This window comes from Pleurodeles waltl, chromosome 6, assembly GCF_031143425.1.
Source record: "Pleurodeles waltl isolate 20211129_DDA chromosome 6, aPleWal1.hap1.20221129, whole genome shotgun sequence".
NCBI classification, from domain to species: domain Eukaryota; kingdom Metazoa; phylum Chordata; class Amphibia; order Caudata; family Salamandridae; genus Pleurodeles; species Pleurodeles waltl.
In genome coordinates, this window is record NC_090445.1 from 1,601,929,274 (window position 1) to 1,601,947,719 (window position 18,446).

Consider the following 18,446-nt stretch of genomic DNA (forward strand, 5'->3'; position numbering starts at 1 on the left):
TATCGCAGACTGTTGTGGGTCAAGAGTGAGACCTCGCCTCTCTCCAATCAATGAGGATATATGGGGCCGTTTTATCAGGGAATTACATGCAGATGATCCAGGAGATAAATTATGTACTGGTAATCTCCGCACAGGTTCTGTGTTGGTATCAGTTAGGTATGGTCCACCCTTTGTAGGTGGGATTGAGGCTTCAATCTGTGCAAGGTAGACTTCTGGTGCAGTGAGCCCAGACAAAGTCTCAATCTCGGTCATAAAAACGGAAACAAAACTTTGGACAATTATTCTATTCCTGGTCTTTGAATACTGTTATACCAACTTTACTGCACATCCCTCTTTAACTGGAGTATCAGTGTCCCATAATATATAATAAGGGGTGATTGTAATTTGCCCATTAACTACCAACAAATTGCTTTGTTAGATGCTGTGGGCAAGCTTTTTACAATGTGCTTGATTGAGCAACTTAGCACCTGGGTAGAGGATTACAGAAATATTCTGTTAGAACAATTGGGATTTACACAAAAAGCACAGCACTTTAGATAATATTGCAGCTCTGCAATTTATTACTGAAAAATATGTGTCTATCAGGGGCTCCCCAGTATATAACACATTCATCTACTTTTCCACAGCTTTTGTTAAAGTTGATTGTCCAACCCTGTAGAAAAAAAACTAGCTAAACTTGAAATGCCTGGAACCCTATTGTGTTTAATTACTGCCCTTCACTCCTCCACTTGGTGCCAGGTATTGTTAGGCAGGGATCAAGGACTATCTGCAGTTATTTCTACAAAAACTGGCTTGAAGCAGGGATGCTTGCTTGCGTCCTTGCTATTTTCTTTCTATATATCTGACCTACCTAGCTGCTTATGCAAAGGCCAGGGTTACCCTCCAAGTACTGGGGGCCGGCCAGTGGCCTGCCTGTTATATGCAGATGAGATTGTAATCATTTATTTAACCCCCAAATGCTTAAATAGTCTCCTTGATGCGTTACAGCAGTACACTGGATTGCACTTTTTGAAATTCAACTCTTCGAAAAGTAACATTTTATGCTTCCAGGGTAATAGATCGCATAACCATCCCAACTATTCTTGGCACCTTGGTAGGCAAAAATTGGAAAAAGTTAAATCTTATACATTAGAGAAAATTATGGATAGTGCATTAAATGATTCAAAACACATTTCTAATAGCATCTGTAAGGCACAATCATATGCCAGGGGTTGAGTGCATTTTCTAAAGCCATGGGACAGAGGCACGTTTCTCATCTTTTTTCTGTGTATGGAGCCAAAATCCAGCCCACTCTACTATATACTGTTAAGTTGATTTAAGTGTTGCAAAATTGTATTTTAGATAACACCAAAGAGCAAATATAAATGATGTTATTCACAGTTAAAACTTTAGGTGCTACTGCCGCACTAAGATCAAAATTTGAATTAAAAAGCTCTTTTGTCCAAGATTTGTTGGGAGTAGTGCGATGGGGTCATTGTCTCTTGAAGAGTGATTGTAATTCTCTAAGACATTTTATGTACAAGGAGATCTTCAAAAAGAAAAAAGAAAAGGCTAAGTTCTTTATGAATTTCAAATAAGTATTAGGGCAACTTGATATGCATCAAAGATTGGAATCATCTATGTTGCCAGCTCAGTTAAAGCCCTTGTCAAGCAACCCTCTCTTATATTAAGTCTTTGTTTGGACATTGCCTCGTGCAGTAACAAAGGACAATGTGAAGCATTAATGAATACTCTTGTCCTGGATAAGCTACAACGCTACTTTACATGGAATATGGCCCATGAGATCTAACGTTTCTGGACACTATTGCATTTGAATATCGTTCTGTAAAACGTTTTAATGTCCAAATGGTTTTATATGTCAAGCACATGTCAGTTTTGTAAAAATGGAGTCCAGGATTTGAAACATGTTTTATTCATATGTCCAGCTTTGTTGCTATATCGTCGTAAGCTGTTGAGACACCTCTATCTAAAATGTTCTATGTGTACGACTGCTGAAGCTATACATTTATTGTTCAATCCACCAAATGAAATGTTTTGTATTCAAGTTTTTTTTTATATATATATTTTTTAATTTGTACTGAATGATTCACGACAATTTTGTTTTCTGAAAATGTAATTGATGATACTGTGGGTGTAGCTGGTCTTATGATATTAATTTCATGCTGTCTGTTTTGTATCTTTTGTATCTTCTTGCTCTATGTGGACCTGCTTGGAGTTCCAAATTATTAAATAAACGTGACTGCTCATTCAAAAAGTGAGAGAGCAATAAAGCTGCCTTTAAATATTGTTTTTATCTTGTCACACTTCCTGTGCTATTCAAAGCCAAGGTCGAATGTCAGCTTATGTCTTCTTACAAATTGAGACTTATTTTGTCCTGGAGATTGGTATTAAAAAAATCCTCTAACTTTGCAGTCAGAGAAAGAAAAGTAAAGCAAACTATCTGACAGTTGTGCTGTGGTACAGGCAGTGTGAAATGAAGGACTGTAGGATGTCAGTATTTTTCAAAAACAACATTTAAAAAGGGTGTAAGCGAACTATAAAAATATTTTTAAATATATTTCAGTAGTTCTAAAGTGTGATGGACAGAAAGGTTTCAAAAGCAAATCAAAACACTTTTGCATATGTTTAACATTTTCTGAAACATCGTATTATTGTTTGTAGGCTTTATAGTTTCTGTCACTAAAACTGCACGTCAGTGGGAACGTATGTGGCCATTTCAATGGAAATGTGCTGCCTGTAAATGGTGATGTGCTACAGCAACATGCTTTAGTAATATACTTATTAGAAGTGAGAGTTTTGTTTTTAAACATGAACTTAGAAACATTCTTGCCCTTGCTCTGATGACAATGTTCTAAGTGAACTAAGAGGCAAGTTCAGGGCCATGTGTAACCCAATATATGGGGTAGATTTTTATTATACATAGAGCAAATGTTTAGTCCATGAAATCAAAAATATTTTTGTACAACAGACATGCTGAACTGACATACTGGAAAGTGCTCTCATATGTGATAATGAAGAAAAAGGATACTATGTGGAATAAAATATTTGGCTTAGATCACAGTGTTGCACTGGATGCAGGGGAGGAAATTGCCCGAAAATCAGGGGAGGAGGAGGCAGCCACAATCCGAGGAGAGGGAGTGAGCGGCAGTACCAGGGGAGCCTGTGACAGCAGGGGGAGCAGAGAGAGCAGTGGCTGCCAGAGAGGACAGGGGGAGAAGACCACAACAGCAGCTAGACACAGGTGTACAGAGCTAGCTGAGGGCAGGGGCAGTAGACAAACAGCAGCCAGGCTAGTCCAAGGCTACTGGGGGAGGAGGCAGCCGAGACCTAAAAAACAAAACCTTAGGAGCCAATAAGACTGTTCTGACTTCACTCTGAGATGATTGTGAGATGTATCAACACCAGTAAGCAACAGGAACCACTGAACAAGGCAGGACAGCGCAGCAGTGGGCTTCGTGGTTACAGCAGTGGCCATCTTAGAAAAGAAACATCTGCTGTTTTAGTACATCATGCAATTTAAAACAAAGGTCAATTGTGATGAAATGTTTGAAACTTAACATACAGTATTTATAATCCCAATTCTATCACTGAAAAGTCATTTTCATTAATCCATTAGAAGTTATATGCAGTATTAATGTAGAACGCTGCTGATAAGTAAAATTGCTAAATACGTTTAGGTGCTTAATGACTTTGTGTTGTGAACCTCCTCCAGGGTGCACTTCTATCAGTTTTGCTGTACCCCTCCTTTTGTCCGTACTGTAAAACACTTTGCCCAGAAATGGCAGTGGCGTAGTAAACAGAGAGGCAGAAACAAAACAAGGGAGGCAGGAAAGCTCACACAACCCTCATGACTTCTTCCCCTTCACAGACTGACAGCCCTGTCCTGTTGCTGTACGATGTAAACAGTGAGGGGAGGCCGAGTGGCCTCGCATGCTGCAGCCTTTATAGACAGCACAGAGCCAAATTTATGTACCCCACTCCATTGTCCTACTGTTGCATTTCTGGAGCTCAGGAGATGGTCACAGGCACTGTGCTCTGTACGTTTGCATAGGATTTCTGGCCAACAGTTGGTGCTGGGACATAATGAAGTTGGGCTGAGGCCCCCTGCCCTCACAACCTATAGAAGAAGAGGTTGGGGGCTAAGGCATGCTGAACCTGAAAAGCAGCAAATGAAGGAAGAACAGACGTGCCAACAGCAGTGGTGATGAGCAAGAGAATGTGGCCCTGGCAGCTGCAGCGCCAGCCTGCAACGGGGGCCTCAGCAGGCCAAAATACAGAGGTAAAAGACACATGGGATATGGAAACAAATGGGCGCTCTGCGCTTATGAGAAGGCCAGAGTTCAGGAGGAGTGCTCGTAAACGAAGAGAAAAGAAGTTCCAAAATTAATCAGAAAATGAGGGATGGTGTACTTGGTCTATGCTCTCGGGGAAGGGAAAACAGAGGAAGAGGCATGACAAATGCATGCCATGGACAAATGGGAAGAAAGGCTGGGAGAGTGGTGATGGAGCCAGCAAATGGGAAGCCTATTAGCAGCTGAAGCCCACAAAGTAGATACAGCAGTCTCTTCAAGACAGCGCATCCATTGTCTACAGCTGGGACCTAAAATGGTATCTGCTGAAACTGATGCATAGCTTGAGGGATTTACACTTCCTATGATTGAGGGAAAGGCCTCAGTTCTATAAACTTAGAAGGATACAACAAAGCCTGGGGTGATGTTCTTTAACGATCTTGGCATACACCATGTCACTACTTACATTTATGAATCTAGTAAGTCCATACAGAACCTTTGAGATGGTGTTCAGAAAAGCTTCAGCTCTACTGTAGATCCCAAAGTTAGCTCATTGTTCCACCAGAGTCCAAGGTCAAAACTTGATTATATGACAAAGGTCCTCTGAAGCCTAAAGCTAGACTTTGAGCCCATGAGGAGCTGGTGGTATCTGTAGATGAGGTCCACTTTGCATAACCGACAGGCTCCTTTCACCTCTGCTATAAGATCATCCACTGTTGAAGTAAGGTGATACTCTCATTTGATGGCCATGTTTGGGAGGCACTTTTTAATGGGCATGTGCACCTCTTCCAGTTGTTTTATGCTTATGAGTGACAACAATGGGCAATACCAATAATGTAGGCCATTCTACATGTTCAATGACGTCTGCTTTTTCATGTTCGTGTAGTATACAGCTTCTACCTTTGGACAAAGATAAAAAATGCAATGTAGCTGTGCAGTTTTGCCTTGGATTCATCCATTTCAATGGAATAGTTCATCATAGTCCTTCAAAAGGTTATCCAGGTTGTTAGCATGCATGCTATATGAGTATGGTATTAGGCAGATTTCTCAGCGGTCTGACAGCTCAGGAGCTCCCCTGTCCTTTCTTGACTGACATACACACTTTGGCAGAGGCAGTACAATTTTCATGTTAGTTTAATGGTGAATATCCCACACAGTGTTAGGGGTGTGTAGTTGATATACATGTAAATCACAACTTTTGTGGGTTTTAGTTGGGATGGTGGTACCTAGGAATCAAATTGTGACTTGGACATGTTGGTAATGAAAGTTTCAGAGTTGATGAATGCTCTCACCGATTGATCTCCTACAAGGATCTGACATTGTGGCTGAGTGCAGTTGTGGCTGTTGTGCTCTACAGCAAATAGATTGTGTACAACTCCTGAACTTCCTTCATCATCACTCATGTTGTCTGCAGGGGACTCCAATTCAGTTGGTGTGACTGAACTGACTCTCCTTTTTCAGATTGCTTTTGATTGATATAAAGATCAACAGACATTGGCAAAATAATTTCATTTTCTACAGGCAGTGAATTTCTTACCCTGTGTTGGGCACTTTGACGAGTTGGGTCCAAGTGCCTTTAAGGTGCCCACAGGGTTAATTCTTCATTTCAGTGTTTTGTTGACTTGAAACTGCAGTGGCTGTAGTGATGTGGTTTACTGACTGCCTTTATCAGCATGTTTAGGGCTTCCATGTGTAACTCTCATGAATTGGAGAGCTATAGTGATTGACTAAGTGTCCGGATGTCCGGCAACGACTTGTAGAGTTTGTTCAGAACCTGCACTTGTACTTTAATGGGTGCACACACTTAAATGAATTGGGCTCTGAATGTGTCTATTTCATCATTCAACATGCATGTGCCAGCAAACTAATTGAGCCTAGCGTGGTATGCATCTATAGACTCATCAGGTTTTTGCTTGACGGGACAGAACAAGGATCTCTTGTAGTCAAGGCTTGCTAAGGGAAAAAAGGGTCAGATGAAAGGTGGTCCTGTTTACTTAACTGTGTGAAATACCTTGAAGAGCGCTTACCCTGCAAGGTGTAAGAGCATAGGCCTCTTCTTGTCATCAGCCACATTGGTAGCTGCGAAGTATTTATCAAGGATCTTGACCCAGTGCTTCCAGTTGGCAGCCTTAGATGTCTGCAAACCAGAGATTTTGAAATGTATTAGTGCTAGGCTGAATGACATCCTTCCTTTTAGACGCATGATGGCCAGGCAGCTGCAAGACAATTGGTGGGCAACCAGAAAGTGGGACAACTGGTGATATGGCAGAGCTGTTACATTCATACTGGCAGGAGCTCTACTTCACTGTGTGTGCACATCTGAATTGAAGAGGTGGACATGAGATTTTAGGGTCACTGATGCACAGCAGTATGTGAGCAACACCCAAAGTTACAAATTTCAACATTCAGGCCCCGGTGAAGAGCGCTAATGTTAATATGCCGAGAAAAGACCTTGATGTAAGTGTGACTACAGGCTCTCTTTGCCACTGGAGGACCTTTGAAGCAAAATTCTTGCTTTTTATATGTATCACAGAATATAGTACCAAGTAGGTGAAAAGTGTGTCAGCGCATACGGAGTGTGTGAAGTCGCTACACCTTGCTGTCATTGGATAGTCTAAATAGGAGTGGTATCAGGCAGTGTAATCCTTGGTACTGACAAAATCCACAGGGAAGGCTTGAACATGCAGACCATGTGGAAAGAGAGTCATTAAAACCACACATGCTTTCTACATTTCTTACCTTTTAAATCATACCATCTGGAGGACAGAAAAAAACGTAGCTTTCCTACCCGGCAGGGATTTCTAATTAATAATAAAACACCTCCAACATGTATTTACCATCATTTGGTGCATACTATTTAGTGCTCCTGTGTATCTCACAGGTAGCAGCACACCCCATTCCTTAGCGGAACAGGAAGACCCCTATGATGAAGCATGCCACCAAGGGGTAACCCTGGTGGATGAGGGTTATATAAAAATAGCCTTGTGCTTTTTCTCCCTGTAGAAGTTTAGCACACACTACGGAAATGGGATCCATTTTTTTCGACAAATTTCAAGGAACTTAAATTGATAGTGGTTGGTCAAGACAGACATGATTGATTTTCCCAGCAGTGCAAATCTGTTTTGCCTTGATACTCACATGCATCATTATAATTCATGCTTGCATGCTCTATAGCAGCAGGCACACATGCCAGTGAAGCTGATGGGTAACCTGGCCAGCAGCGAATGCATCAGCTTGCAGAAGGTGAAGGTGGTCTACAAAGGCTGGGAGCAGTGTATTATGCAGTTCTGGATCATGGAATCGGGCAGTGGCATAACAATACCCCACCACCCCCCAGTGCAGGGGGCCCCAAGCTCCAGGAGGCCCCATCAGCACAGTACACTGTGCACAGGAGGCAGGCCCCTGGCCTGAGAGCTCCTGCCTGGGTGGGGGAGGGGGCCCCTTCATGTACTTTGCAGGGGAGCCCCCTCAAGTTTTGTTATATCACTGAGATCAGCCAGGTGGCAGCTAGAGGCGAGGTTGTGACCCTCCTCAGCAATGCTGCATTGAGGCCTTGAGGATAAGTGGCATGAGGCCACGTAGCAACTATGGGAATGTGTTCTGCTAGGACTGGTGTGCCTATGTGTTGCATGTGTAAGTGGATTCCTATGTGTTTTATCTCTGTGCATAGGTACACCTCTTCAATTCAGGTATGTGAGATAGCTGTGTGCATGGGTGGTAGTAGGTGTGTGCTTCAAAGCAGAGGGTGAAATGCATGGTATATATTGAAAACAATATTCCTACGTTTTGTTTTATTGTATGAAAACAGTTCCTTTACTTTTTATTGAAGAATAACAGCTTGTGCATGGTTGATGGCAGCCTTAAGGTGGAAAGGAAAGGCAGTGGCATTAACATTAGACCCCGCAGTGCGGAGGGGAGCACAGAGCTCCAGGCAGTGCCCTGTAGCACAGTACCCTAGCCTTAGAGGTCCTGACTAAGTCTGGGGGAGGAGCCCACCATATACTTTGCAGGGCCCCCTTAAGTTTTGTTATGCATTTGAGGAAAGGAAGGTGTCTCCAGCACTGTGAAGAATAGCTGAACTTGCATTTTTTTATCTAAGGCATGTGCACTAAAGTTAATAAGCAGTTATGCTTAGGTGAATGTGCAATAATATAATTACAGAATATTTAAATATTTTTAGTTATGCCTTGATCCCACTCCCACACTTACTCTCCCTGTTCTCCTTGTGCTCAGGCTCACAGTTCCTTTAATGTGTATGCACTTCAACCACTGCTTGGAAGTCTGCAGTTGGAAGCACCTTTATATGAATGCGCCATACAAATGTCAGATCTATGGTCTTTGTCTATGGTTATCTCACATGAAAAGTAATACCCTTCTTGAAACAAATTTCTTTTAAATCTATCTACATCAAGAGCATCATGAAGCCTCCACTCCAGCACCTTGAGCAATGGTGGGGGGTGTAACTGGGCACTTTTCTGTATGTGTATTTAAATTATTGTTTATGGCTCTGTTGATTGTGATCGGAAGCTCATTAATATCACCTCCTGCAGTGGATGATCAGGTTGAGGGGAATCAATCAATTAATCAATCAGGAATTTGTAAAGTGCACTATTCACCTGTGAGGGTCTCAAGGTGCTGAGGAGGGAGAGGGAAGAATGGGGGGAGGGAGAGGTGCTACTACTGCTCGAACAGCCAGGTCTTGAGAAGTTTCCTGAAGGTAAGGAGGTCTTTGGTCTGGCGCAGGTAGGTGGGAAGAGTGTTCCACGTTTTGGCAGCAAGGTGCGAGAATGATCTACCGCTGGTTGTAGTTCTGCGGACGTGTGGGACGGTTGCGAGGGCGAGTTCAGCGGAGCGGAGAGGTTGGGTCGGGGTTTAGAAGGAGAGCTGTCTGTTGAGGTATTCTGGTCCGGTGCTGTGCAGTGCTTTGTGAGCGTGGATGAGGAGTTTGAATGTGATTCTCTTGTTGACTGGGAGACAGTGCAGGTTTATCAGGTGGTCTGTGATGTGGCAGTGGCAGGCGATGTCCCGGATGAGGCGTGCGGAGGCGTTCTGGATGCGTTGCAGCCTCTTCTGGAGTTTGGCCGTGGTTCCTGTGTAGAGGGCATTGCTGTAGTCCAATTTGCTGTTTACGAGGGCTTGGGTGACTGTTCTTCTGGTTTCTGTGGGTATCCACTTGTAGATCTTTCGGAGCATGCGGAGGGTGTTGAAGCAGGAGGAGGAGATGGCGTTGACTTGCTGGGCCATGGATAATGAGGAGTCCAAGATGAATCCTAGGTTGTGTGCATGGTTGGAGGGAGTCGGAGCGTCTCTGAGAGTGGCAGGCCACCAGGAGTCATCCCATGCGGAGGGGGTGGAGCCGAAGATGAGGACTTCCGACTTGTCAGAATTGAGTTTGAGGCAGCTGCTCTTCATCCATTCAGCAATGGCCTTCATTCCTTCGTGGAGGATGGTCTTGGCGGAGTCCTTGGTGAGGGAGAGGATCAGCTGGTTGTCGTCGGCGTATGAGATGATGTTGAGGTTGTGGGATAGGGCGATGTTAGCGAGCGGGCCATGTAGATGTTGAAGAGGGTCGGGCTGGGGACGAACCCTGGGGTACGCCTTAGATGATTTCGGTGGCCTCCGAGCAGAATGGGGGAGGCAGACTCTCTGGGTCCTGCCGGTGAAATAGGATGTGACCCAGTCCAGGGCTCTGTCGCGGATTCCTGCATTGCTGAGGCGTGAGCGTAGGGTGTGGTGGCAGATGGTGTCGAACGCAGCCAAGAGGTCCAGGAGGATGAAGGCCGTGATTTCGCTGTTGTCCAGTATGGTTCTGATGTCGTCGGTGGAGGCGATGAGGACAGTTTCAGTACTGTGGTTGCTGCGGAATCCAGATTGGGAAGGGTCCAGGGTGCAGTTCTCCTCTAGGAATTGGGTTAGTTGTCTGTTGACAGCGTACTCGATTACTTTTGCCGAACAATCCAGAGGGTCGACTGGATGAATGGTTTAGGGAGATGGATATATAGATGCAGAGTTGAATGGCGAAGAGGATGAAGGAGTAGGCGGAGAATGACATAGGAAGAAAAGGATGGGTGGATGATGAATAAGTAATGAAGAGGATGAATGGAGGAATTAATGAATGGACCTTCAGAAGGATGGAGAACAGAATAAATGGAAAGAAGGTAAGAAAGATGGATGAGAGAATAGTGTATGGACAGACTTGTTGAAAAACAAGGAAGGGTGAATTAAGTAAGGGGGAAGGAAAAAGGCAAAAGTGATGGCGTGGATGGATAAGGATAAAGAGAATGGTGGACAGACGGATGATGGAAGAAAAAATGCAGAAAGAAGGATGAAGTGATAGTTGAACAGACCGATGGATGGAAAAAGTTTGGAATGGTGGACATAAAGAAGTAAAGCAAAACGGAAGAGAGGAAGAGTGGAGAGAAGGAAAAGACTGAAAGAAGGTTGGTGAGAATTAATGAAAGAACTTTCGGAATTCCCTCGAGGAGAGAAATATCCAAGTGACTGCAGTGCTCACTTGTTTCACTCAATGCCATTTGGGACACGATTCAAAGCGAGGGTGTAAGGGTGTTCCTATAATCAATGGTAAGAGGGTCCTGGTATTGATCTATGCAGATGATGCAGTTCTCATGGTCTGCACTATGAATGGTCTCCGTGAGGTGGTTAATGCATATGGAACCTTCATGTCTGCCTTAGACCTAGAGATCAATAGTAGTAAATCATATTTTATGGTGTATGGCAAACCCCTGAGTAGGGTGGGAGGGTTGAAGATCAATGATCAAGTAACTAGCCAGGTACAGGAATTCCCCTATTTAGGGGTAAATTTTGATGAAAAAGGTACCTCGAAATCCTGTATTTCCAGGAGAGGGGTACGTTTTAATGCCACAGTAGGCACTACCTTTGAGTTTGCTGCAAGGGTGGGAAACAAACCTGCTTGAAGTATACATGCGTAAATGTCTTCCAGTTTTAATGTATGAGACACCACTCTGGGGCTACACAGATAATTGCACCCCTATGGCAGAGGAAATTCGTTTTTGTAGAAGGTTGTTAGGAGTAGGCTAAAACACCTCTGGCTTTTGTTTGCATGCTGAATTGGATTTGGATTTTATAGAGGATGCTATCAAGATTGCTCCTTTTTTGTTGTGGATTTCCATCTGAACAAATGAGTTTGCATCCCTAAATAGGGAAATCCTGCATGACTGTATGTTATGTGACCACGCAAGGGATATTCCCTGGCTGGCACATACAAGAGAATTAGCCATTGCCCTTGGTCTGCCAGATATGTTTAATGCACCAGAGGGCTTAACACGTTCTGATAAACGCTGGGCTAAGGAGAATTTTCGCAAAATCTCAGGGGCTAAGAGGGAGGCAGAGGAATTAAGAAAGAAATCAGTGAGGGATTTTAGAATGCTAAAAATAGGGATGGGTCCAGAGGAGTACCTTTTGGAGATAAGGAATGTATGGGAAATGACTCTTATTTTACGCTTTCGGCTAGGAGTAATTAGAAGCAATTTGTGCTTTCCGCTAGGCCAGTTTGATCCAAATCCCATACAATTTTGTCTGTGTGACGGTGTGTCTGTACAGACCTTAATCCATTTCACTCTGTTCTGTGATTTTTATGCACCCTTTAGGCCTTGGTTTTTACTCCCCTTGTTGAGGGAAAGGGGTTTTGTGCAGTATCGCCCAGCCTTTTTGTGGATGTGCATGGTCTCTGATGTGTTGGTGTGTCGGGGGGGGGGTAGGATCCTTTTTAAAGGGAGCCATAACCTGGTGGAATAGTGTAAATCTCTTTTAATCGTGTTTATAAGTTTTTGATCTCAACTGAAATTTTGTCTGGGAAATGATATCTTGAATGTAATTTTTAAGTTTCTAAAATTAGTTGTGTATGGTCTTTGATGTGCTAAACCTGGCGGAATAGTGTAAATCCCTTTTAATTTTATTTATAAGTTTTTATTGGGAAGAGAAGCTTATTTATTGAAATTTTGTCTGGAAAATGAAATCTTGAATGTATTTTTTACATTTTTTAAATTAGAGATTTTTTTAAATTGTTGTGATTGTTATGTGATATATATGTATCTGTTTTTTTTGGTTGAAATTTATAAACCGAATAAACCGTTTGATTGATTGATATAGATGCAGAGTTGAATGGCAAAGAGGATGAAGGTGTAGGCGGAGAATGACATAGGAAGAAAAGGATGGGTGGATGATGAATAAGTAACGAAGAGGATGAACGGAGAAAAGAATGGATGGGCACTCAGAAGGATGGAGAACAGAATAAATGGAAAGAATGTAAGAAAAGTGGATGAGAGAATGGTTTAGGGACAGACTTGTTGAAAAACAAGGAAGGGTGAACGAAGTAAGGGGAAGGAAAAAGGAAAAAGTGATGGCGTGGATGGATAAGGATAAACAAAATGGTGGACAGATGGATGATGGAAGAAAAAATGCAGAAAGAAGGATGAAGAGATTGAACAGACCGATGGGTGGAAAAAGTTTAGAGTGGTGGACATAAAGAAGTAAAGCAAAACGGAAGAGAGGAAGAGTGGAGAGAAGGAAAAGACTGAAAGAAGGATGGTGAGAATTATCGAAAGAACTTTCGGAATTCCCTCGAGGAGAGAAATATCCAAGTGACTGCAGTGCTCACTTGTTTCACGCAATGCCATTTGAGACACGACTCAAAGTGTGGGTTTTTGTTTTCTTCTGGCTACGCTCTAGTACACCGTGGTGAGTAATCACATTAGGTGGGTATATTAGCCTGATAAACGGCACACGTCAGGTTTAGCGTTAGGCCTTCTCATTTAGCATACTTGGCTGAGCGTAAGCAGATCTGCGAGTAAGTAACAGTGGTCTAAAGGTCGGGCGTATACCCTAGCCTTTACCCTTTACAATTCTCCTCAGAACTGTAATAAATATAATATTAAGGCAGCGCAGGACACGCCGAGCACCCTGAACAGATAATTTCAACGACGTTCGTACTGGCCGTGAGGTGCGGCGAGGTACCCCGGACAGGCCGCGGAGACGGGAAAGGGGCGGTGACGCGTGCCGGGGCGCGTGACCGCTTCGTGCTGCCCGACGGAGGCCAGGCCCCGCCTAGGCCCTGTTTCTGCTTCCACCTTAGTCAGCCGTTCTTTACTCTCTGTAAGAAGTATCCGTGTGCTGTCCGGCGTTTAGAGTCTGCCTTTCCTCTCAGCGGTGTCTCCCCGGTTACCGTTCGCACTCCTTCGCGCGGACCATGGCCTCTCTGGAGCAGGTCCGCCGCCGGCTGGAGGAGGCCGGGCAGCCGCAGCTGCTCCGCTTCTGGCCGGAGCTGGGTCCCGGGGAGCGAGCGGCGCTGCTCAAGGAGCTGTCCGCGCTGGATCCGCGGGAGCTGCGAGAGCACTGCCGGGGCGCAGCCGAGGCGGGGGCCCGCGGGGATGGAGGCGATCAGGGTCAGCGGAAGATGGGGCCCCTGCCTCCAGAGCTCCTGGGCAGCGTCCGCCGCAGCGACCCCGAGTCTCTGGCGAGCTGGGAGCAGGAAGGTGAGTGCGGTGCTTCCGAGAGAGGGGTACTGTGTGTGCTCTCCAAAAGTACTCTTGGCCACGATACCTGTCATGCTGCCAGACCACGCAAAGTCTGTGCCGCGCTCTACCTCTTCAGGGGCGAGTATTGCCACTCTTCCCCAGACGAATCGGAGTCCCTCGTGGAGAGTTTGTACTATGCCTTGTGTGTAAGAAGCAGTAATATTTCATTGTTTTCGTATATGAATCAGTCCACTTGTAGAGTGCGACTTGTCACTCGTGGGGGTTTCCAGGCGCTGGCAGGCTCCAGGGTCGACAGAAATGTCACTTAAAAGCGGTTTCTAGCAATTGCAATTAGCAGATGATGGTAACTAATTTCCCCAAGGAAAGACGAAAGGTTGAGTTTGAATTAAACTGCTAGATTTGCCGAGATTGGAAAACGTTCAGTACGTAAGGAGCTCTGCATTTGTCAGCAGCGAGCCTTCAGCTCATGAGGTATCCTACCCGGCATCAAACACCAAGGATCTAGTGCAGGGGTCTTCAAACTGGGGGGCGGGCCCCCAAAGGGGGGCCTCAAGTGATCCCAGGGGGGGCCCCAAGCTCTGGCCAAAAGAAACATTACACAGATAACAGTGTTATGTTTTAAGCAAAAACATGTTTAAAAAGGTGACAGTACTTAACTGCAATGTTTAAATACATCTAGACATATTTAAACATTGCCATCTTTATAAAATATTAGTGAAAAATTCTGAGGGGGGCTCAATGATTTTTATTTTTCAACTAGGGGGGTGCGGCATTAAAAAGTTTGGAGACCACTGATCTAGTGTGTTTAGAGATTACCTTGAGTTTGCGTAGGTCATTTTTGACCACATTTTTCAGGAGCTGAATTTACAATATGTTTTTTCGCGGAAAGTATAGCCACTTATATTTGGTTTGCATCCATACTTCAAAAGGTTGTAGTAGCTTTCTTTTGAGGACTGCCCTGTCCCTCTCTCCGGTGCCCTGTCACGGTAGTACTATGTGGTTTACGTTATCACTCTTGATCCGTGAATCTGAGTAGGCGGCCCAAGCTTTCACAGTACGGGATATCTCCTAGTTGAAGAAAAAAACTGTAATTTTTCAGCGTACTTTACAGTCGTGTGTGCTTCTGAAATAATTTAGTTTATAGGATGGAATACCATTTGAACTGCCCAGGATCAAAACAAGGATTTGGCAACGAGTAATTAGTGGTTGAAGTACATTAAAAAACATCAGTCAATACGTTATAATCATGGTTAAACACTTAACCATGCCTCCATGTGCTGCATGGTTAAACACTTATATAAGGTCCCAAAGGCGAGACCTATTGGTCATGGCAATGCTTATTTGTATACTTTCCCAAACAAGGCACCCAGACTCCAAAACCTCTGAGCAACAGCAAAGAATTGACTTACACGATGTATGCACACAACTGTGTACATGACTTGGGCCTTATGTATCTCTCAGCCCATATGAACAAAACACACTCAATGCTTTCTGGTCCTGCTTTTTACTCCAATTTGAAATTGAGAATTATAAGAAGAAATGGAAGAAGCACTCAGGAGACCATTATACGCCTAAGAGAGAGTGGGCGCCATCCTAGAACTGAGTGAGGGTGTGCGTTAGCAGCTAACTCATGATTGCTCCCCAATGAACAAAAACTCGTAGTTTTGTAACCTATGGCATGAGGGAGGTAAATGTAGGTGATCAAAGGTGAAGGTGTATATCATTGCACAAAATAGAAAGAATTCCTTCTTAAAATACACATAGTTGCCGTTGTCTTAGTTACAAAAAAAAAATATACAGTGAATGTCGTGGAGCAATGCTGAACTGCCGCATTCTGTTACTATATGCAGTTTAATTGATGCTGCTCAACGCCTTGCCAACTGATCAAGCATATTTGTGTTTTGATCTTTGGCACAGGCGGTGGCTCTGCAACCGCCCACTAGCCCATTCAACGATGGCTGATTTCCATCTACTGTTTATCAAGGCGTATTCATTCTTATTTTCAGATGTTAGCATTTCATGAAGCATGGCGCCCAGCCGCGAGGAGAAAGGATTATGGCTAGGATGAAAGTCAAAACCGAAACCAGACGGAAGGTGGGGCCATCACACGTTATAACAGGAGGAAGCGTGACATGCCGTGATGGCCAACAAAAATGTTCTCTTACCGAAAGCTTCCTTGGCGGGAACTTAGCACACTGAGGAGGGACATTTAGCACAATGCATCAATAAAAGTGAAGCATTTAAGACGAGCACAACAAAGTACGAATGGCAAGAGTGGGCCTCGTTAAAGCCCATATACTGAACCCCAGCATGGCTCATCCTAAAAAGTATGGGAACTGTGATACTGTGTGCGAAAGGAGTGGGGTTTGTGAGGGTAGGGGCAATGGCAAAGCTTGGCTAAAAAACCCCAAAATATTCTGTAACTTCTTTCGTTTTTCCACCTTCAGTGAACCACATATAAAATAAGAAGCCGCTTAAGTGAACAAGCATTGAGCTTTTGCCTTCATGAGATTTATTAGTTTTACTCATGTTTTTTAGCTATGTTGCAAATGGTTAAAAGTAATGCCACAGCCACTGTTATCCGCTTTTTTTATTTTCAGGCATTCTGCACTGAAGCTAACACTGCTGTATATTATGGCTAAAAACATTGACAAAGCCAATAGATCTCACATCGGCGACACCTATTGACTTTGCCAATGCTTGGTATGGAATGCCATGTGGTAAGTTATTAGTATTTATATAGTGTTTTTGTGCTGTTGAATGGAGAACACCCTTGCTTAGGTGTTACTGTTTCCCGATTTAGAACCATACAAAAACGGACAAAATGTGCCATATAAATGCACCGAATGTAACATAAATTATAGGTAGACGGAAAAGTCCATTAGGTTACACCTTTTATTACAGTAATGCTTTAGGCCACGGGTTACTTTGGGTGCAGTGATTACGAAAGAATAAAAAAACACTCCTGACTTCTTGTTTAGTAGTAAAAAATAGCAATATTTGGTGTTCAATGGGTTTCCTAGAGCTTTTGGTCCCTGTGCCACAGCACCTGCTGCATCCCTCAAATCGTGGCCGTCTAGTGCATGCCATGTAACTGCACTTGTGACTGCTTGTTTAGTGGTAACATAAAGCAATAATCTGTGGTCAGTGGGTTTCCTAAAGCTTTTGGCCCCTGTACCACTCCACCTGCTGCACCATTCAAATCGTGGCCCCTACTGCCTTCAAGGTTGTGACCGCTTGCCTAGTTGTAACACATAGCAATAATCAGTGTTCAATGGGTTTCCTTGACCTTTTGGCCCCTGTGACATAGCCTCTAATGTCTGCAAGGTAGCTGCACTTGTGACCGCTTGTTCAGTAGTAACATACAGCAATAATCAGTGCTCAGTGGGTTCCCTAGAGCTTTTGGCCCATGTGCCACTGCACCATCAAAATCATGGCCTTGGTGCCTGCAAGGTAACTGCTCTTGTGATTGCTTGTTTAGTGGTAACCTCTAGCAATAATCAGTGCTCGGTAGGTTTTCTAGAGCTTTTGGCCTGTGTGATATTGCACCTGCTGCACCATCCAAATCACGGCCTTATTTCCTGCAGGGTAACTGCACTTGTGACCACTTGCCTAATGGTAAAATATAGCAATAATCAGTGTTCAGTAGGTTTCCTAGGACTTTTGGCCCCTGTGCCACTGCACCACCCAAATCATGACCCCGGTGCCTGCTAGGTAACATGAGGAAACTGTTTATAGCTAGTCATGTATGTGTTCTGAAAAAAAAGCACAGTTGCAGACAAATACATGATTATTTTTTGGTAAACATAAACAAGTGCCTTTAAACTTATCCAAGTCTCCAAAACAAGTTGTCACAGATGGCATAAATAAAACATATGCTTTACACATCAAAGTGAAAACCAGGCATTGTTACATTGTGTCTGGATCTTTTCCTTGAAAAGATCTTATCCTGTGCTTGACAGTGAATGGGCTATAAACAGTGTAAAATGCCCAAGATCACCATGTGTCAAGCTGACGCTGAGAGTGAAATGCTGTTTTGTACTTTATTCCTAAAAAAGGCAGTTTTACAAATTAAATGGACTCTAAGAAGAATTTTACAAAAAACGTGCAAATGTTTTGTGTTGATGACAAAAAAGATACTTTTTGAGATGGCTAAGTCTAAAATTAAAAATTAAAAAAGGGGCACAAGCAGGCTCCATGAAGACAGGCTGCATTCCTCTTTCCTATAAAGGCTGTCACTTTGAAGTCAGCAGAAAGCAAAACAAATCAACCAGGCTCCCACAAAAACACAGGCTGACATTTGACCTCAGTCTTTGAATGCCTGGCAAACATGACAGATAAGAACAAGATTTAAAGGCCTGTTGACAGAAAAGGAGTTTGTGGAAGTGTTCAGTGAACATGGCTTTCTCATAGGGAGGGCCAAACTGAACCTGGAGAACAGCTAGCAAACAGGAAGGAAGAAAGTGTGTTTTACAAACCACAAAGCCAGTGGCAACTGACAGGCACAATGTATTCCTAGGACAACTTTCAAAAAGTCCTCAAGATGTCTTTAGCAAGCCAGATTCCTCTGCTGTCTAGTAGGCTGCAACCTAAAAATAAATGCAACTTAAGTTAGTCAGTGAGAAATCCACTATCTTGCATT

The 18,446-nt window shown here is 43.7% G+C and overlaps 1 protein-coding gene across 1 annotated transcript in view; it reads left to right on the plus strand.

Moving 5' to 3' along the window:
- Nucleotides 1–13,376: 13,376 nt before the first annotated feature.
- Nucleotides 13,377–18,446, plus strand: part of UAP1L1 (UDP-N-acetylglucosamine pyrophosphorylase 1 like 1) — a 165,999-nt gene continuing 160,929 nt past the window's right edge. The window contains exon 1 of the mRNA XM_069241458.1: nt 13,377–13,801. Within this exon, the coding sequence (XP_069097559.1) occupies nt 13,516–13,801 (286 nt within the window). The 5' untranslated portion in view covers nt 13,377–13,515. The remainder of the gene's footprint in view (nt 13,802–18,446) is intronic.